Source organism: Vidua chalybeata, chromosome 2, assembly GCF_026979565.1.
Source record: "Vidua chalybeata isolate OUT-0048 chromosome 2, bVidCha1 merged haplotype, whole genome shotgun sequence".
Lineage (NCBI taxonomy): Eukaryota > Metazoa > Chordata > Aves > Passeriformes > Viduidae > Vidua > Vidua chalybeata.
The window spans coordinates 9,042,959-9,064,926 of record NC_071531.1 but is presented as its reverse complement, the minus strand read 5'-3'; the positions used below and the strand labels follow the sequence as shown (position 1 = coordinate 9,064,926).

General features: G+C 34.9%; 1 protein-coding gene across 6 annotated transcripts in view; it reads right to left on the bottom strand.

The window, feature by feature from the left end:
• CFAP47 (cilia and flagella associated protein 47) overlaps positions 1 to 21,968 on the bottom strand; it is a 354,600-nt gene that overhangs the window by 217,063 nt on the left and 115,569 nt on the right. For 5 of the 6 annotated variants that reach the window (XM_053934673.1, XM_053934672.1, XM_053934674.1 and 2 more), the window contains 4 exons: positions 21,697 to 21,893; positions 18,013 to 18,156; positions 16,310 to 16,483; positions 6,858 to 6,969 (listed from right to left, as the gene is read on the bottom strand). In XM_053934673.1, the coding sequence (XP_053790648.1) occupies positions 6,858 to 6,969; positions 16,310 to 16,483; positions 18,013 to 18,156; positions 21,697 to 21,893 (627 nt within the window). The remainder of the gene's footprint in view (positions 1 to 6,857; positions 6,970 to 16,309; positions 16,484 to 18,012; positions 18,157 to 21,696; positions 21,894 to 21,968) is intronic. The other variant, XM_053934677.1, reaches the window with a different exon arrangement.

Genomic DNA, 21,968 nt, shown 5'->3' with positions numbered 1-21,968 from the left:
GCCATCAATATGCTTAAAAGTTGTCAACAATTAGAAGAAAATGAGTCAAATATGCAAAATTATAACTTTGAAGTTGATAAAAAAGTCTTGGCTAAATGCTAATCAATAAATCCATAAATTCTATCAAATTCTTACAGTAAAGAATATTTTGTTACACTTAATTTTAAAATGTTAGCAATTTTTCCTTATTGTTTTTCCTTCCAGTGACCATGGAGGATTTTCTTTACCAATTTTCTGTATTTCAGAATCACGAATTATCTGTATGTGAGCATGGGAGTAAGAGGGTCAGAACTGGAGCAATCACAGGAGCAATTTAAGTAATGAGATTGTAAAACAACAAGTGATTTTTGTTCTCTCCACAAAATATGGCCTCAAAAGCATCAAAATAATTTGCTGAAGAACTTGAATAATTAATTTTTATTTGCAGCAAATATTGGAACGCTTGAAAAGTTCCAAAAGAATAAATTACTAATGCTCAAGAATATTTCAAGAGCTATGAGAGGAACTATGGTAACTAAAAACTACTTGAATTGCTAAACCACTGTGCTCATAATCCACCACTTGCATGATCAAAAAATCAGTGAAGAATTGCAGTATAAGTGCTGACACTCCATCTTCCTCCTTTATGAAAATCAGAGCTCAAACAAACAGAGTTAATAACAATGAGGTTATAATGTTGATCAATAAAGGTGAATGAATTGATGTGGTGAATACAGATCTCTACAATGCTCTCAGTTAAATCTGTCAAAGTACTTCTAGAAAAAGTAATGAGTTTTACTACAGATAGCATACATTTTGTAACTCAGTTTATCTGCTTAATCTTAAAATATTCATAAATCATCTTTCGTAATTTTCATGGGCATCAAAGTATCAACTACTGGCTCAAAGCTATTTGAATTTTTTATTAGGAGAAAATAAAAGAAAATCATTGCTGGCAAGAACTGCAAATAACAAAAGAAAAAAAGTGTATTAATTTTATGTCAAATCTAAAATGCAGAATCCTTATCACTGAGGACAGCACATAGTATGATCTGCATGACTTGAGTATATAAATTAAGGCAGAACATTTTCCTAGGAAGTATTCCTAATTAGAATGATCTCCTGGTTTGGTAGTAAATGGTGCAACCCACTGATCCTTATTGGATCCTAAGATAGCAGATGATACATAAATATATTAATTTATTCAAATTAGGGGCTACAAAAATATTCCTGTCAAGAGATGTCTTGCAGGATGGGAAAAAGAGCTTTATACAAGGAAGAGTAATAAAAAGTACTTTGTGCTCTATGAAGTCATAAATAATACATCGGAAATGTGCATGAACACTGCATCAAAAAATGACAGATTTCAAATAACAAATACAAAAAGCAATTTTACATTTTTCATTTGGTTCTGCTGAGCTTGGCTCCTATGCTTTTGAAGTGCTTTGACACAGAAAGTTCTGGTCTTCTGGCTGTGAATGCACAGCCATCTTACAGAATTTTTACTTATCAGTGCATCTCACTTTTCATTATTGATGCTACAAAACAAATGATAAATGATAATCTTTTCATGCACAACAGTCCTCAGTGTTTGTTTTTTTTTTTTTTTTAATCCAGTTGCTCGGTTCTGACTTCTCTGTCACACGTTACACAGCAGTTTAACTTGCCAAAATGTCATGGCTGACAATTTTTAAAGCATACATTCAAGACCAAACCAGACTTCACTTACACCCCAGAGACAGAATTCCCACTGATTCAACTGGCCACAGAATTATGGCATCATTATCATCTATTTTAGAAAATGACTCCTTAGCTGTACTTTTGCATATATATATGTAAAATACTAAACTTGCATATATGATCCTATATGTAGGATTGTAGAAGCAATAATACAAGTATTTCTAGGATTCCACTGAAAATTAATAATTAAAATTTACATAAATTGAGGACATTATCTTTTTGCTGATACATCATTGATTTAAAAACTTTCTTGGTCAAAACATCATTGCATATTTTCAAGCTTTACTAGCCAGTGTTGAAGCATTTTATACAACTACAGTCCAAATATTAATACCAAAGCCTTGCTTTCTATTGCTTCAGAGAAGATGCATCCCTTTAAAAGGAGGCAGGCTGTTTTATTTCTCAATAAAATTGCAATTACAACACCCCATGTTAGACTGACTCACTGGCTATATACTACACACCCCCTGTATCCCTGAATACAAGAAAGAAAGTAAGAAGTGCTCAATGCTTTCCTTTCTGTATAACTTAAATGGAATATTTGAAAAATACATAGTGGGCATGATTACTTTCTGCTGCAGAGAGATGATAAAAGTCCACAATATCCCAATATTTTAACTGGGAAAAAAACCCTGAAGGCAATATGGCCACAGAATTCATCACACAAATCTGAAAAGATATAGAAACATTTGGTTTGTGGTTTAAATATACCAACATGATCTTAATAAGGTCTTGGGAGTAGGAAGAGAGGTTTTCTTGCTTTTCCTGGTTATTTTCTGGACAATGAAATCTATGTACAGTTGCTGCCAAAGAAAAGTTCCACAGAAGAGATAAATTAACAAGATGAGTGTAATTTATGTAGCTATTTGGCCAATTTTTTGTTCTTGTAGTTTTTCTATTGACAAAAAAAAAAAAAGGATATCTACTGTAGATTAGTACAAAAACTTACAATCTCTATTTTTCTTAGGAAAATGTCTATTATGAGACCTGTAAATCCTAAAGAGTTTCTGTAAATCCTACTACTTGTTTGTATACTAGGATTAAATGAATTGCTCCCTACAACAAAAAAATGAGAATAAACTTTAAGACTCATACCAAGGAGAAATGAGCGAGTGGCAAATCCTGCTATCAGCTGTCATTCATATTTGGCTTTGTGGAATTTAATAAAGAGGTGAATTATTTTGTTTATAAAGCTTACTGCCTCTTCTTAATGTGACAATGAAACCACAATATGGAAGGGCACAAGAGCCTGCAGCTCCTACTGCATGGATGGATGGATGGATGGATGGATGGATGGATGGATGGATGGATGGATGGATGGATGGATGGATGGAGGGTGTGTGCCAGGATCATTGGCTGGGCCATGCCAGCAGCTCCTGCAGTGCACTCTGGTGATCCAGCAGAGCCATTCATAATAATCAAGCAACCAGAAGAGCCTTCAAGCTTTGTCTTTGCCACCAATGAATTAGACTCCATTTGTCAGGGTGATGTGGGTGAAGAGGAAGTGCTCAAGGCAAACAGGAAGGTGCTGAAATACAGCTTAGGCTACAAGAAACTACAAAGATCAACTTTCTCCCTCATGGGTGTTTATGATTCCATTGAAATTACAGTGATCAGTAGATCAATTTGCAGAATTCCAGCAAAGAAATGGACTCTTTTTTCTTAATGCTAGTGTCAAATAAATAATAATGATAAACAAGTTCAATCAACTCATTTACAGGCCAGAATGTATTGGCATGATCTTCACCACCTCAAAACTGTCCTACAGCTGCATCTGACAGGCCTGGAAATAATACTAAATAATATTAATTATTAAAAATAATTTATTATTATTTATTAATATATAATTAAAACAATTTAATTAATTATTTAAAATAATTAATATTATTTAAAGGCCTGGAACATGCTGCCTGTTTTTCCTCAATTTAAGTTTCTAAGCAGCATGGAAAAGCACTGCCTACTAAACACAGATTCAGTAAAAATATTGAAAGGTGAGACATAAAGTTAGAAAGCTCCTTTCCAAATGCTAGGGGGTTGTATGAATAAAAGGGCACTGACTATGAAAGGTTTGTGGGTTTTTTGCACAAGACATATTCAAGTATTATGAGTTTTGCTGTATTCTGGAAAAATTTTGGTCTATTCTGTGGAAAGCAGAAATAAAAATTTGATAAAATATAAAGCAATCTGAAGAAGATGCTTTATCAAACCTAAAGAAAATTGCTCAATTACTCAGAAAACAGACTGCTGAAGAATTTTATGTAGTGACAGAATCTTGTTTGAGGTGTTTATTTGCTATTATTTCTGTGTTAAAGCTGTCACGCACCTAAAAACTAGCTGAAGCATGTAATATTAGCACTCTATTGGAATGCTTCCAAATGGGCTTTAGAAAATAACTGGGCCCATTTTTAGCTTAGCAACCATAAAACAGCAAGACAGAAAGCAAAAGCAGCATAATTTGGCAGCTATATAATTTTGGAAATAAAAGGACTTTGAAACTAAATAAAAAATGCAAGCCATTTGCTCAGTACAACTTACATGGTAAAAGTTCTTTCATTAGAATTTATTTTAATATGAAAAAAACAGTATTAGAACACCAAGGCTATGAAGTTTTACACTTATAAGTTAGGAAGTTCTAGACTTGAAATTATTCATCAGCACTAGGACAGAGTCCTCAGCTAGGTATCAAAATAGTTGTTCTTTTTTCCTTGCAGAATAAAATTTACTCCCTCTGCAGATAACTTTGGAGCATTGGTTTTTATTTTGTCATTCAAACTGTTCACCCCATGGATTATTTTCTTCCTTCTAAACAAATTCACCAGACTGAATAAAGAATACTTTTTTTTTTTTTTTTTGGGGGGGGGGGGCGGGGGCAGAAGGCATGTGTTTAAATTATACTTTTCTTGTAGTATCTTTAACCTAGAAAGGATTAAGATTCCTGAGTATTGCCTAATTCCCACTTGAATCACCTACATTTAATATATATATATATCTTTGACATTGAATTTTCTCAGGGCCTGGAAATTCTGCTCTGGAGAACAAATATTACTTCCCAGCCTTGCACAGTCTGATGCAGACAGACTTCCATTCTCCTTGAAGCCACAAAGAAAGCAGTTCCTAACACGTTACCTTAGATAGGACACTTGGTAGTCAGGTTTCCATCAAACCTAACATCAGACAGCAAAATCAGCTGCTGCTTTTCAGACCTGTAATAGTGGCCTCTCTTCCCTCCATCCCTCTCCCTGCTACAGCAGCTGAATGATTAGAGAGTGTGCACAGATTTCTGTGAGAGAGCCAAACCTATCTCTGTTGCAGGGGAAGAATGAACATGATTTCCTGAGGTAGTGATTAAAGCAAGCCCCGAGTCAGGGGGTGGATTGCAGATAACTGGGCCCTGTCCTTTTCAAAGGATAACTTTACCCTTCTATCACGTTATTTTAAAGTGTAAAATAAATGAACCTTTCTGAGAAAAAGGGCAGATGTGGCTTCCCAGCATTTGAGCCAGTAACTTTTTGTTGGGTTAGAGAACCTGACTGTTCTCTCTTTTTTCACTCAGTGAACAAATAATACTTCAAAACATAAAGGAAACCATTGTGATAGAAGTCAAGGGAAGGAGAGAACATTGGAGATGTAGATCTGAACATGCCATCTATGTCCCTTTGAAGGCATGGCTTTTATCACCTGGTATTAATTTGCTATCTGATAGATTCACTTGGAGCCTCTTCTACTGAAACTTTCATTATATATAAAAGAACTGGGGATTTTCTAAGGCAGCAGAAGAGACTATTCTTAAATCTTTTATGCTTAAAAAAAAAAGCCGTGTTAAAATACCGTACATCCTCAATATTTCCTGGTGCACATTTTTGATGGTTACAATTTTATTGAAAGCTGATTCCTGTTCATATAGCGTGATTTTTTTTCCAGAGCTAGAGATCAGGGCACTGAAGTCTTCCTATTGCACTAGGCCAAGCCTTGTTACAAGTATTAATTTCTTTGCACAAGTCACTGTGAATTGAGATGGCATTATTAGTTATGTTTTACATATCAGGTCCCAAAAACAAAATGGCCAAAAGAGCAAAGTAGATTGACGTCTTCAGGGACAAGATTTAATAGCTTTTTAATGCTAAGAAAACAGCTGTCATTAATCTCAATTGTCCAACAATGTAGCAGAATCAAGTGCTTGGAGTTAAGAATAGACAAATTTGAAACTACACACAGTAAGCATTTTGTATTGAGAGATTTATCCATTATTGGGAAGTTCAAATCTTTTCCTGAATGCTACTCAGTTCCTTTAGGAAGGTCTCCTCTGTTTCCATAATTCCATCCCAAACACCTTTGTACTCTTCTCTGCTGAGAGTTACTACAATAGTTACCCTACAGGGAAGACAGAGACTGATTGTACAGTTTCATTCTCAAAACCTTGCTTTTTACAGGATGAGCTAAATAATGAGCACCATGGAATTTTAGAACCATTACCAAACATATAAAAATTATGAAATCTGAATTGTTATTAAAAAAGAAAATCAGGAAAAAACATTAATGATGGGATGATGACAGTGGTTAAAACAATCAAGAGTTCTGGTATTGCATTATAAGAATACCATTATAAACATAGATGGATGCAAATTATGTACAATTAATTATAGATCTCCCTAGCCTCCACATATGTCAAAGAAAGAACTGAGTTCACTGCATTCTAGTTACTACTCTTGCCTTGTGGTCAACAGATTGAACATTAATTAAGGGAAAAAATAAAATTCTGGTCTCTGCCATTACATTTTTTGTTCTGTTAGTGCTAACATATCTAAAGGGATTCAATGGTTTTGGAAAATTAAATTTAGATCCACAAACTCAGTGAAAACTCAAAAATCGTTATCTCCTATTTAGTCAACTTTCATGAGACCAATTAAAAGCATAAAGTTCTTCATATGCTGGCATTTTTGAAGAACCTGACCACACATCTAGCAGTAAGATAGCTTTAAAAATAAAAATATGAGCCAGCTTAAAAACCTGGATCACCAGTAATGACAACCTTATTTCCAGAAGAAAGGTCATGCAGAAAAAATGCAAGCATTAGGTGTAAGGAGATTTAACCCGCTAATTTATGGGGATATTTTATGTATTTGAGTTCTAAACAGTACCTTGAAAGACTCCTCGTCTGCAGGGAGATATGCTCAAAGTGTAAGCAGCAGTGTCCTCTGGGTTGACAGTTATATCAGGGGCACCACTCAGCATTGAGAGATTGGAATACACCTGGGGAAGACAAATCACATAGAGGAAAACTCATCAAAAGCAAGTAACTTGCAAGAACACCATAGAGACAACATCCATTCTACCTGCTTTGCAGAGTAGAATAGAAAATATGGTATCAGTAAGTCCTAAATTTTATGCAAATATACATAAGAATATACACTATAAGACAAATGTTGGTATATACAGATCATAGCAAGCACAGATTTTGAAGTCATTGCTCAAGATGATCAAAAGTATATTGCTCAGACCATGGAACTGCTTACATATGCAGAGATTTGTACAGTTAGGCCTTTAATATTTTACATACATTTTCGTTAGAAAAATAACAAAGAGATTCAGCAGTACTGATCCACCTAAATAGACAAAGAAAAATCTGAAGTGTCATTTTAACATCATTTGCTATACCTCAGCTGATATAAACTGTGCGTTTTGATATGTCATATTTTGTAAATGACACATACACATGGCATGCATGGTAACTCTCAGGGCAATGTAGAGACCAATAGAATTTTCACATGCAGAACTTCAGATTTTGCAAACTGTAAACCTCATTGCAAGAATATAGGGTGAGTATTTTTTAATTGCATCTAATTTATTTCTCTCTTGTGCAGAGTTGCTACAGAGGAATTCTCTGAGCAGCTGCTCATGGTGATGCCTTAGGATTTTAGCTTTTATATTTTTCAAATCCTGTACTGCATCAGTATATGACTCTAAACTCCATATAGAGTGTTAGTTAACTGTCTTCACTTTTGGTCAGACAAAGCAATCCTTCTAGGCCTGAAATTCAAGGACACCCTATTGCCTCAGACCCTGAAAAGTATAAATAAAGTGAATTTTATTTATTGTCCAGGGGGACAAACTGGGGGAATATGACTTGATTACCTGAAGCTGTAATTGGAGGATTAACCCCTGATATGTAAATGGACCAAACTGAAAAACTCATGACCATGGTCCATTTTGTGTGCAGCCCCTTGGGGAGGCTTTGTCTGCCCTTAATGTACCTGAAGGCCCTTCATCAAATACATCTGATTTTATTCTCTTAATTCTGTCTGGCCTCTGTTTTTAGGTAAGCCAGGAAAAGGCATCAGTGGAAGATGCAGAGCTGGCCTGTCAAGCATCCAAGTGGATACTTGAATTCTACAAAGATTTCTTTTGCAACACTCACAGCATTAGCTGCACATCCATTTTTAAAGTGAACATATTTTCTTATTATTTTCTGTAGAAAATAAGCCAATTCTTAATCCTTCTTTTCTTCAGATACAGATAATCATTGCCTACAATGCATTCTCTCTCTGTGGTATTTATGTTACTGTAATTCTTTTTTCAGGTGGTTGTTCTTTTAATCTAGAATTTCTATACAAAGTAACAGATAAAAAAATCCTGTAAAGCAACAGTCTTCATCTTCCCCAATAAATCTACATTTCAAACTGGATATTAAAAGTCCAGCAACCAGAAAGAATAAGAAGAGACTACTTGGCAAGAGGAAACAAAAGGCTAAAAAAGAGACAGATGAAAAGACTTGTTGAATTGGCACTTGGAGAAAAATAACTGGAAAAAAAATCTTTAGGTTGTCAACAAAGAGCAAAACATAGGAAAGGTGGGGCTGTTTCAAACTGCAGATGGCGAAGACTCATTTATTAAGATATAAACAATAAATTAGTCACACTCCTACATTTATAGACTCTTCCATTTCAGTTTACAATGAATGTACACAAGAGTAAAGGATAAATACCTAAAAATACAGCTAGGGTAATAGAAATGACAGCAAATTACCAGGGATAGAAATAAGATTAGTTAAAATGAGATTTCTATTTAAGGAAAAAGTTACATGGAGACAGAAACAGAAGTAGGATAAATGTGATTAATTTAAATTGGATAAAAAGCAGAAGGGTAGGGTAATACAGTTCTATCAAAGACTGCACATATCAGACAAATTTCTACCAAAAGATGTCAAAGTAAAAGGAACACTACTGGCATGGTTGAGTATAATAAACATGAAATACTTATGGATTGCTGATGAGTAAATATGGACTGGAATTTTGATTTTCAGTCATTCAAGAGACATTTTGGACACTTTTTCATAGCAGTGAACTAACAGAAGCTTAATTATTTTAAAGTGAAGTTTTTAATCTTAAGGAAGCAACTGTATAACCAAATAGGAAAAAGTTGAGTAGAAGCAATGAAATGATGTCAGTACACACATGGCCACTGTTGCAGTGCTTGAATCCAGATCCTGTATCAAGAGACATGAAGGAATTCTCCCTTCCCTGTCCTGCATCAGATTAAACTTTTTGGGATCAGATGCTCACTAAAACTTGTACATAACTGATGCTGACCTCAGTCTGCTGTCACCTTTTCAACTGCAGTCATTAAACTTGTGTTCCTCAAGCTGCTCGCTATTCCAGAGCTATAACATAAATATTCACCATCTTATTAAGGAATCACCCCCATTCATTTACCAACCCTATTTGTCTCTGTTATTTAAGTTAGTCACACCTCAGCCAATCTCCAAGCACAAGTGGTCACAACAAAACAGTCTCCTATTTCCAACCTCCTGAGAAGGTTTATGGTTGTGACAGACATCACTCACCAGGTACTGCTCATGTGTTCCTTAAATAGAATTTTGCCTTGCTCCAATGGCCACGTGATTTATCAGCTGTTACTGAGACTAATTAAATGATCAACCTCAGATGACAAATGGATACTAAAAGTGCATGCCCACGCTTGCCCATGCACCAGGCAATTTATCCTAATATCAGAATTCATACAGAGAATCATTCTCATTTGTTCACAGACATTTGGAATTCTAATATGGCATAATGTTGCATAACATGTCTCTGCTAACTGCAGGTCTATTACAAAATATATCCAGGAATACTCAGAAAAAGTTGGAGAATTTAAAAGTACACATAGGGGAAAGTCCAGAAATTGCAGATTTATACAACAATAAGTAGTTGCAAAGATTTTGTAAGTTTAGAGGAAAGCTTTGAGTGAAGCAACAAAAGAATTTATACATAGTAAGCTTTAAGTTAACTTTGTTCTGAATATCAGAGAGAGAGCTATGTCTTATTAAAATGCATCTTGATGAGGATTCTATGTAAGAACAGGACACATTTTTAGTCACAGATGTAGCACTGAATAACCTTATATCCTGTAATAATCTAAAATACTGTGTTCCTAAAAGTACCTTAATATACATAACAAAATCTTCTATGGATCACTATTGTTAGGCAAATACATTTTGAAGGAAGAAAATAGGGCATAAATTGGGGTGCTTTTATCAATAACAAAAATAATATTGATTTATGAGCTATTCAACCTTAGTCAATATATGGAGTTACTTCTCCCAGTTAGTGGGAGAGGCAGTTTGTCAGCATCTGTCCTGATGTGCAACCAGAGAATGATGAACAATTACAGGCAGATTAACCAGAAGCCACACCAAGGGTGGGGTTGCAGATATTTACTTCCACACAGAATTTATACTGAGAGAAACAGGCAGATCAGCAGATAAACACTGAGGAACACACAAAATTTATCAGGCATAAATAATTGCACAAATAATAAATAATAGTTTCTTAAAATATGTTACATCACTATCACTCAGGAAACTAGAATTGCAGAATAATTCAATGGAGCCAAAATGTAAATTATTATTAAAGTTATCATTGTGACCCTGCACAACATTTGCTCAATTCAATCCATACCCAAGGATTTGGTTTTTAAATTTTAGTATTCTCCATTTTCTTATATATCAAGTCATTATTTATGCACAGCCAGAAATTATAAATGGAGTATATGTATAAAATGCTGCAATTAAAAACAAATTTATCAGTCACTGGTTTGAAAACTCATTCTGCAGAACTGTAATATGGCTATTTAACATGAACAGAAATGGAAAACCAAATTTCAAAATTACAGTAACTTTTTCCAGAGCTGAATAACCAAATAAGCAGAACTCGAAAACCTTCAAGGCAAAGTGATGAATGGATGTAAGAATATAATCAAATATACTTAAGCTTCATTGTGTCTTAGTATAACAAAGTTAGACAGTAATATGTTCAAGGTTTCCATTTAAAAATTGTTTCTCAGGTCTGTTTAACAATATTGAGAAGTTCTACGTAGCAAAAAGCTAATGCTCTTTGACCCTAGGCCAGAACCTGATCTGTAGGAGTCCCTGATCAATCTGATAACCAGACTCTTTACAAAACTCTCCAGAATAGCAGTTTTCCAAAACAAGCCCCCATTACTTTCCCTCACCCACATTTCAGTGCAAACTTTCCAAATTCCTGAGTCACTAGGAACACATTTAATTCTTGCAATCACTCTTATTTTGCCATCAGCATGTTATCACACTGAAGTAAAACATCTTTGCATTGCACTGAGGATATTCCCCAAATATTTCCCGCCTGTTGAGCAGCAGTCTGGAGTTCTACATAATGAAGAATGCTACATAATCCAGATTTGTTCCTAAACCAGGCCACTTGTCAAGACCACTAACACATTTCACGTAACAAATTTGACCTAAGACCTTACTATGCCTTTAATTGATCTAAAAAATTCACAACTAGTCATCAAAAAAACACCTGGCAACAACTACAGTTATTCTTAAATTCTGTAGACCTTTGAACCATTCATTATTGCTATGAAGATTGCCTTTTCTTTAGTGAAAAGAGCCCTGTTACAGAAATTCTGGTCGATACAGTGGAAGCCACAGGAACTGAAATTGGAAGGACAGATAAAAATTGAAGCATTATGGAATACACAGATCCACTTGTTGTTAAAGAATATAAACTTGACCTTGAACAATCAGGTTACTGCACTTGCACAGAATTTATTCTCAGAAAAGCTCAGATACATTACCAAACAAGGGTTAGGCTAAACAGGAAAGCCCCTCATTAAAGGTTTATGGCAAATAATTTTATTACTGTGAGGCATTTTTCACAAATAGCTAACCTTCATGACATTGTCTTGGTGACATTGTAAAAACTCAGAATAGATATATAGAGAATAGATGTAAACACACTGAAAAACAGGGAATTTCAATTTTTTTTCATTATGTATTTATTCTACAATTTTATAAAATACTAATAGTTTGTATAACCTAATGCCTGAAAGGTAATTTAACTGGGTCTTGAGATTCCTCCAGAGAGTTTACTTTAATGATATCTATTTTGAACAGCCATGAGGAAAACAGTTGCACAGTTTTATATTTTTATTGCAAAACCATGCCTTGAAAGAATTAGGTACCTTTATAGCTAAAGTTTCTATCAAAGGTATCATTAGAAGGAGCCATCAACACATCAGACAATTATTTATATCCAGTTGAAAGAGATTTATATAAATAAACAAGAAAATTGCATAAAAAGTTTTGTCATGAGACCGAGAGATTGGATTTTCATAAAAATGCTTTACACTTCCCCCCTTGTCGGAGGAATTTAATGTAATTTTACAGACATAAAAATCCATTTACACTGCAGTCACTTACCTTCTATTAATTCGCCACCAGAGAAGGATGTGCTCTCTGGCTGATGCTATATATGCACAAATTCTTTATGTATTCTATTGTGATTTTTTTTTTCATATGCAGGAGTAAGTTAATCACAAGGAAGACTATTTTTTGTAAGATCCCCTAGAACCAACCACGAAGAGCACAGTGGCAGCAGTTCCTTAAGCTTTACACATTAATCAGTAGAGAAGAATTCATAAAACCATTCACATTTTTCAAGGGAATTTATGGAAATTGCCTTTTTAATCACAGAAAGCTTTGTGAGCACTGAAAGTGTTTTGCTTAGAAGTTTTAAAAGCAGACTGATGGAGTCATGCACATGATCTCCATTGAATTGCAAAGGCACTTCTTCCCTCCCCAGCTCCAGCTCCACACTAATGGTTGCACAGACAATCAAACCACATATATAAAAATTATTGCTGCCCCAGACATAAACCCTCTGTATATGACTGAAAAGGCAAAAAACAATATTCAGCTGGAAGAGGGCTGTCTTCCTGCAGTAAAGGCAAGGATTATTTCCCTCTTCTTCCTTCCAGACTTAAATTTCATTTTAAATAGTCACTATTGCAGCAGTACCCTCGTTTTGGCTTAGGCTATTAGAAAAATACAGCAAATATGAGAATCAGAGTAGCATATATATAACGTAATTTTATTTTTTAATGAAATGAGGTTTTTTGTTAAGTTTATAGTTTAATATATTCAATAGTGAAGCTAAATTTACACTTCCAAGACAAAATTACCCAAGTATTAGTTCAGCTAAATTACTTCATCGTGCAGTAAATCGTTTATGGACGTGCCTGTAAATTATTATGTTTGTCAGCTACTGGCACATCTCATACCATTCTTGATATAGGTTGAGCTTTATTACTTCAGTAAATGAAATTCTTGTGTTCTTTTTTTTATATATATCATGTGCATCCCAGTTAATCTATGAGAATTTTATATGGTGGAGATATACTCCAGCAATGCAGGGTGTATGGGGCATATCAACCAAGAAATTCAATAATGAAGATACTCATTGGCCCACAAAATTATAAAATATCCCATCAACAACACATCCAAAACTATTACTTCCTGTATTATCTTTGCTCTGTCTGCTAGGACTGACAACATTGCCTCTATCTAACCACCAACTTAGCTACAGCACAATACAGAAAACTGTCAAAGATGCTGGATTAAACAGGAGGAGTTACTGGGTTGCCAGCAACTGCTCCCAGGGGAAACACAAAGAAAGACGAAACCAGTGTTCTGCTTCACCACAGACTACCCAGATATTACAGTAATCAGGCAGCATGGAATGAACAACAGCAACAAAATTATAGTAAGTTCTTTTTCCTGTTGCCATTTGTGCTATACACATCTGAGTAAGTAAAGTTTATTTGGCATTTCCAACAAGGCTGTGGGTCACAATTCCCTCTTAGAGGAGGTTTTCTGCGTTCCTCTAATAACTACAGATACTTGTGATCATGTTCTGGATTTAGTGATTAAATCCTTATTTACAGGCAGACTGTTTTGGAAATAAAAGCAAGCAAACTATCTTTGCTCACTCCAATAGCACAAGACAGTACATGACATCTGCTGGAGAGTGCTGGAATTGATTAATATTGTTTGCTTTGTGGAGGGGACAGCTTCCAGACTCCAGCAGGCTTTGTAACCATGCCTTTCCCAGCAATTCCAGCCCACCTTGCTTCAACAACTGTTCTGCAACTGCTCCTGGTTAAGAACCTTGCACAGAGAAAATGCATTGTTCACACTGAGTAATTTATTATATGCACACATGCATGAAATAGCTGACCTTACTATTTCTCTCCCAAAGGTCCCATAGCAAAAAGAGCACACACAGTTGGACTGTCAAGCAGTATTTCACAGAGATGAAAAAAGCACATCACAAACCAACCAAAACTAGATTTCAAGGCCCAGAGAACACCCTCAAGGAGATCAAAGTTCAGTCAGACAGAGCTCACCCTGGAATAGTTCCAACTATCATAAATTCATTTAATGCAATATTTCTGAAAAATACATACAATGAATAATTTTAATGTATTCATTTTGAAGTTTGTTATTTCTGTACCTTTCACTTACATTGGCACAAAAAAAAATTGAGTTCACACAAAATAGGAAAGCAGAAAAAATAGTTCTGTTGCCAAAAACATTCACTTCTTCCAGAGATAAAAGTACAAATATATCAGAAATGCAAATGCATTCACATCTAAAAAACTCAACTTTTGAAAATAAAAATGTCAAAGCTGGTGATGCCCAAAGAATTAATTTCTTACTTTGTTTTGGGGATGATAGCGAGGCAAAAAAAAATAGGAATATGAACCCAGACCTTTCTGTGATATATGAAGTTACTAAATGTAGACTGACCTGTGTAAGTGGAAACCTGGAAAACTGGAGACTAGCAAGAAGACATCCAAGGAAGGATTTTCACACTGGCATGAATTATCATTACTTAATGAGTAATTTCTTAATTACTCCACTGCTGCTGGTATATACATGATCTCTCTTTATATCATATGGTCAAATCATTCATTACCATTACCTTTCTATTTGAATAAAGCATCATTTGGACCTACTGGCACCAAGACAGAGAACAAAATCACTCAGTTTGCAATTCCACACTAGTCAGCCAGTCAGATTTTATCTTCTAGCATATACACTGTCCCATTTTCAACCCTTGCACAGAAGAAAAACTAAATATATATATTTACGAATGCTGACAATTGTTAGCTGGCACTCCCCTGCATTGCTTCAATAGATGGAGCCATCCTGGCAAACACTGTATGGTCATAATGTCTGGATGCTAGCTACTCTAGATTTAAATGCCATGATAGAGTCACAAATATGGATTTTCTTGAGCAAGGTCCAAGATGTTCCTGCTCAGGAACTTCTCTGCAGCTGAGAAGAAAAGCAGAATTTCATCTTCATTGCCCTAATGTACCTTCTGCCTCTGCTGGCACAGGACATGGGATCCAAGACATAGGTACAGAAGGTGAGGAATGCTAGAGGAATAGTTTTATCACTTCAAAATTAAACATACAGACAAGATAGATAGTAGCAAAATTATGCTATTTCAGTAATACAACAGTGTTTTTAAATAGGAAAATGTGTTTGTGTAAACACAGTTATAAAATGTAGTTATTGGAAAGTATGAAAAATAATTATTATATTTAATAGTAAAAATATGTTATTGAGCAAGGAAATCAATAAAATTGTATTCCTTAAGAATTTTTATTAACCTCCTCAGTGACCCATTGCCTTTCAACAACTCCAGTGATTACTTCTGGATTTTCTACCACCACACAAAGCATTCCCAACTTCCTCCAACACTGCTGAAACAACAGCTGGGCAATAGACAGTAACTGGGCCAGGCCACTGGAAATTCATGTATAGTGAGCTCAAGCTGAAATCCTTCCCTTAGGAGGATATAATTTTCATCCTTTTCATATAATATTCAAGATTTTATGAAGAGTTTAGGAACCCAGTCATTCTCAGGCCCCTGCTCTGATTTCAAAACTGATGGACTTGGCCACAGGTTTCAAATCATTGGAGAAGGAAAGACTTGCAAATGAACACAGAACAACTGTACAAGTGTTGTCCCCTCAGACTAAAACATGAATAAATCTTTTTTCCCATCAAGCATACAGTAAAATCATACATTATCTCACAGATTTCCTGACTATAAACATATCCATATACTATGAACTATTGAAAATTTTCTCATGGATACATGAATTTTATTAGTCTGCAATTACCGTAATTGTTGCTACCATAATACATAATGTATCAGTCCTTGTCAGAAAAATATTTGTCAAATTGTTGCAAAAAAATTACCTTGTATTTTAGCATCTTCTTGGTATAATTGTGCACCCATAAGATTTTATGAGCGACCTTTCCCACTTGGCACTCTACCACAATGGAATCCTGAGGCAGAGGTTTCTTCCCTATTCCCTTAAGACTAAAGATGTTCTGAGTTCCAGCTGTAACATTTCTCAGAATAAGCCTTCCCTATGACAAAGAAAGGAGAAAAAAGAAGTTGTTTCATTACTGTACAAGTCCCCTTTGGCTGCCAAAGGAACTCCTTTAGTTTATTTATCTCAAATCTAGGTGGCTCAGAGTGCTTACAAGAAAGGGCTCCTATTGACTTTCCTAGTTCTTTAATAAACCCATTGCTAAACAGAGAAGTAAATCAGAGAAACAAAACCTTTTATTTTAAATTTTTCTAAACTACAAAATTCAACAACATATAATTTTCATATTTCTAGGTTTTCTACTTCTTGGCTTCTTCTTGAAAAACAAACTCTCAGAGAACATATGATCTCATGCCTCCTTGTCTCCCATATAATATTTAACTTTGCTCATTGAGTGTTTCCACCTTCACCTGTCCTATGAGCACATGGTTGAGCCTGGAGAAAGAGAGACTCAAGGAAACTGCATTGCTCTCTACAAACACCTGAAAGGAGCTTGTAGTGAGGTGGGGACAGGTCTCTTCTCAATGTCTCAAGTGAAAGGTTGAAAGGAAATGGCCTTAAGTTGTGCCAGGAGAGGTTCAGATTAGACTTCAGAAAGAGGTTTTTACTGAAAGAGTGGTTGGGCATTGGAATAAGTTTTCAAGGGAAGTGGTGGAGTCACCATCTCAAGAGGCATCTGGATATGACACTTGGGACATGGTTGAGGGGTGACTATGGTGATGCTGGGTTGACAGCTGGACTAGATAATCTTGGAGGTCTCTTCCAACCTGGATGATTTTGTGATTCAGCTAAAATGTTCTCCATAATCATTCGTCATCAAAGGATTCAGGGCTTTTTTTCTTTTAATAATTGTATAATACTGGCTGCCTAAACTGCATTATATTTGGTCGGTAACACACGCAGGAGGGTTACTTGTGCTTCAAAGAACATTTTCTTCATCTTTGGCAGTTCACATATTTCAACAGCAACTTGCAGTCAAAATCTCTCAGCTGGGACACAGACAAAACCACAAATACAGCTTCTTGCTAAAGGTGTTATAGCCTTTGCTCTCCTTGTCATTTTAGCATTTGGAATAGTGATTACTCTGATGGCAAAAGCAGCTGTGAAATGGTGGCTTAACTTGTAAATAAAGTACTCATCACATAAATTATTTTGTGATGTAAGCATGCAATGAGAAATACTACCCAATTATTTAGGTAATGAAATACAATTTAAGTATTTGAATTCAGAATAACAACGTATATTTTTGTGTTAAAACTTTTACAGAATAACTGTAGGATTGAAGGATTTTGTAGAAATGAATAGAATTGAAGAATATAATAGAAAATTAAATAAAGAAGACCTGAAAAAATGTGGTGGGGAAATCTATCATACCTAATCATAAGCTTTACAAATTTAGTTCATTTGTGTTTTTACTTCAGATAGTAGTAAATCTTACCCTTTATTTCTCTCAACCAGATGCTTTAATATTAGCAACTGCCTAAACACTTTCATAATTTGGATACTGGTGATAATTTTATTGGTGAAAGCATCCTTTTCCAATGTTGAAACTCATTTCTCTCTTACCATTATTACACACTCAGCAACCGGCTTGAACGTGATTGGATATGGAACTGTTCCACCTATGGGCACATTTATTACAGGAGGGCCATGAAAACACTGTCCTTCCAAAACTGCTTCAAACCTCCAGTCCTCACTGGATATGTTACTCTGAAAGATGTAAATCAAAGAGGTCAATTAGATTGTGCATTTAAATTTTTTTTAATGTTCATTTCAGTTTTCATTTGCAGCTATCACTGCATCAGAGGACAATACTCATTTGCTCCAAGTACTGGCTCAGAGTGCCTTTGGGAAGAATAAAAGCAGTGTATTTTAAAAATGAAATAAGCTAATAATAAATCTGTTATTCCTAGCAGCCAGAGGTACAGAACCCCTGTTTTCAGTAGCAATACTGTCAGCAGGAATACTCATTAGAAAACATGAGCATGATCTAGCAAATGGTCAAGATGGAATTTTTAAGTATCATTATAAACATTTACAAGTATCTGTATGATGCTGTTTAATGCTTGGCAAAATTCTGTTCCTATACCATCTGTAAAAAATCTTGGTGCATCCCTTTTAAGTGCTGATGTGGTGTGCTGGCATATACTGCCTCATTTGGCCACTGCAGTGTCAGTCAGGATCAGTCTTCTGAATTGAGAATTCCATCTCCAAAGGAGAATTTACAGTCCTGTATTCTCAGAATCTGGTCCTTCAAGAGGCTAAGCTACTTTAAAGAATGCCTATCCTGACCAATATGAGCCTGAGCCTATTTAAGACACATGTTTATCTTGCACCCAGATGTATCACAAGACTGCTTGATTATTGTAAAAAGGGGATATTTCATAGTACGTGCTTAGAGGCTGCCTAAAAGTAGTAAAACTAAAATAATGCTATTCAGCCTCCTACTATTTGAAAGAACCAGATGACCAAACATCCAGTCTGGAAAAAAGAAAATTAACACTCATCTGAAAGATAAAATAAACTGCCACTCATGAGCTAATTTATGCCTTGTCAAATAGAGAAGATTAATCTCATCTGATCTATAAAAAAGGAGGTAATCTTTTGACCTATAATGGTCTTCATCCATGGAAAATTGTATACAAACATCAGAGATAAAGAATGGATTTCAGGGAATAGAGATGATACTCCTGTCTTTGTTTCTGTCTGTGAAAGTCTCAGGAACAAAGAACCTGTGGTCATAAGAGGTAAGCCAGAGCTAACCACATCTGCAGTACCATGTAGCTAAGGTTTGATCAATATTTGTGATTAATGCTTCAATGTTAGCTGTTAAATTTCCCAGTAGCTGAGCATATATGCCTGCATGGAATGTTGAGGTTTGTGTAGTGCCTCAGTTTTACCAAAAACTTGCATCATCACGTCTCCAATTCTGTAATAACAATGACATCATCTCTGGTAGAAAACACAAAAGAAAAAAGTATGATGTCCTTGTGCCAAGGATAAAATGAAAAGGAAAACAAGACAACAAAAGGAGGTTTTTTTTTTACTATCATGCTTTTTTATCTCCACGATATCAGGAAAAGCTTTATCCTTTTGAAAACCAGCTGGCCAGGTGTAAAATTGACAAGTCATCACTTGCTGCTAATCTAACATTTTAAAACTTGGGATAGAGGAAAAACATCAGGATTGGTCTAGGTTTTAGAGGAAGGCCATGAAAATTTGGGTGCTTAAGTTGTTTTATTTTCAGTGATTTCTAGTACAATCAGTATCAGATGTTTTCTTTATCCAAAGAGTGATGATTACATCAATATGTAACACAAATATTTCTTATTAATCTCTAACACAAAAATTTGTCATCTGGAGAAATGTAGTTGACAAACATGGTCATTGTGAAATTCTTTTGTAACAAATCTTTCTAACACAGCATGAATTTGTCTACAAGTGTTTTCTAAAGAAAGACATTAAGGACAATCATCAACATTAGGAAGTTAAAATAAAATATTTGTTAAATTCTACTCCCTTATACTTGTTCATTAATGGCTTTAATTAATTAATTAATCATCTAATTCCTACAAGATCTCTGCTTAATGTAAAATCTCATCCAAAGCCTGTCAAGTGAATTAATTTAAACACAATTAATGTTAAGGGAGTCAGAATCTCCTCACAGGATTGTAGGTGATTAAACCCAAGGTACCTAATAATTGTATTGGACCTATACCTGGAGAGTTTGAAAGGCAGAGATGGAGCAGTTACATTCATCTCATGCCTGAGAAAATCATGGAAACTCCAAAAGAAACCAATCACAGATCTCAGATTCAGCTGGGTTCTTATTCTGTTACTGTCACTAATTCACAGTGTGGCTTTAAGCTGACCAGCTGACCATTTAATTTGTTCCATTTATAAAGTGTTCCACCTAACAGACATTATGACTGTTTGCTTGTGTCTGTAAGAAGTGCTTTGAGCACTAAATATTTGGTTCAAGAAACTAATTTTAGCAGATTGAATAACTCCATCTTTAGTTCCACAATGAGCATATCTTTTTCCACTGAATATATAAGAAAATTTAAATGACAAATACAATACTGCTAATAAAAATATAAAAATATGGGAAATTTTCTGGTAGATAGAGAAGCTCCAAGTAGAAGGAGTGTATATAGAAATGTAAAGTATCTAACTCCTAAAAAGTGAACACTCTGAAGTGAAAAATAAATCCATCAGAAGAATAAAGCAAATCTGTTTAGGAAGTGTCTGTTTAAACAAGGTAGGAAATCCCCTTACCTTTCTCTGTTATGTATCAGTTCTTTTTAGGCTAATGTAACACTCAAAAAAATCAATGTTTAATACATAAATTATTAATATATTAAAACTTGTGTGCAAGAAGAGATAGCATTGTAATATGGCTTCCTTTAATTTTCTTTTTTCCTTTCTGATATACTAGTTTTTGTATACTCTCAATATTTGACAGAGCATTCAGCATGGTCTTTCCCAGATATTCAGTCTTCTTGTTTGAATCTGCCCCCACTCTTTTGACTACAAAATCTCAGAATAATTTCTCTATAAATTAGCTCACTAGTATTCCTTAGTGGCTCTACAATCAAAAGGACATAGATGAAACTGTAGTTCAGCTCTCAGGAAATCTTTTCCTGGTTCTATCTCTTAAAGAATCTTTATTCCTTCTCTCACAGCTTAAGTTTCTTCCCTATAATTTTTTTCTGTTTTATTTTAAAGTTCTCTAAAATTTGACCAATAATTTTCTGAGAGGGATGATATTGCACCCATCTTCTCTTTCCGATCTTACTTCTCATGTGGCAAGGGTTTCATATACAAAGCAGATATGATAAAACTATACACTATATATTGGTTATGCTTGCCACATTTTTTAACTGTATGTAATCTAGCTCTTCTATTTTATTCCTCAGTATCTCTCCTTTTTTTTCTTCAGAAATAGTGTAATAATTCCCTAGATTAAAAAACTACTTTTTTCACTTTCATTGTGAGAACATTATTAAATAACAGACTAACAATTTTGAAGAAAAACATCAAAATTCAGCCCATCAAACTATTAATTAACTTGAAGTAAATTATTTCTCCCAATAGTTTTTATATTATCTATGACATGGACTTCGGGAAATCCTCATGTTAGTATTTACATGCATTTCAGGACTGAAAATTTTAACAGTATTGATCAGAAATACACCTTTTTTAAAATCCTGAATCTTAGTTTAGTTAGCAGCAGAGGAGTGAGCTTACAATTGGAATTTCCTGAGTCACTGTCTGGTAAGCTGGAGTTAGAAATTCGAGCTGTGCATCAGCCTGCTCTGCATTCACCACACATTCAATCTCATAGACACGAATATCACAGGATGACTTCAGAAGAATCTGACAGTGGTAGCAACCAGCTCTCTTAGGAGTGAATTTTATAGGAAACTCAACTGTATCACTTCCACCTAACAAAACAAAACAAAATAAAACAAACAAAAAAAATTGCGCTGTTGTAAAGCTTTTCAGGAATATTGAATTCA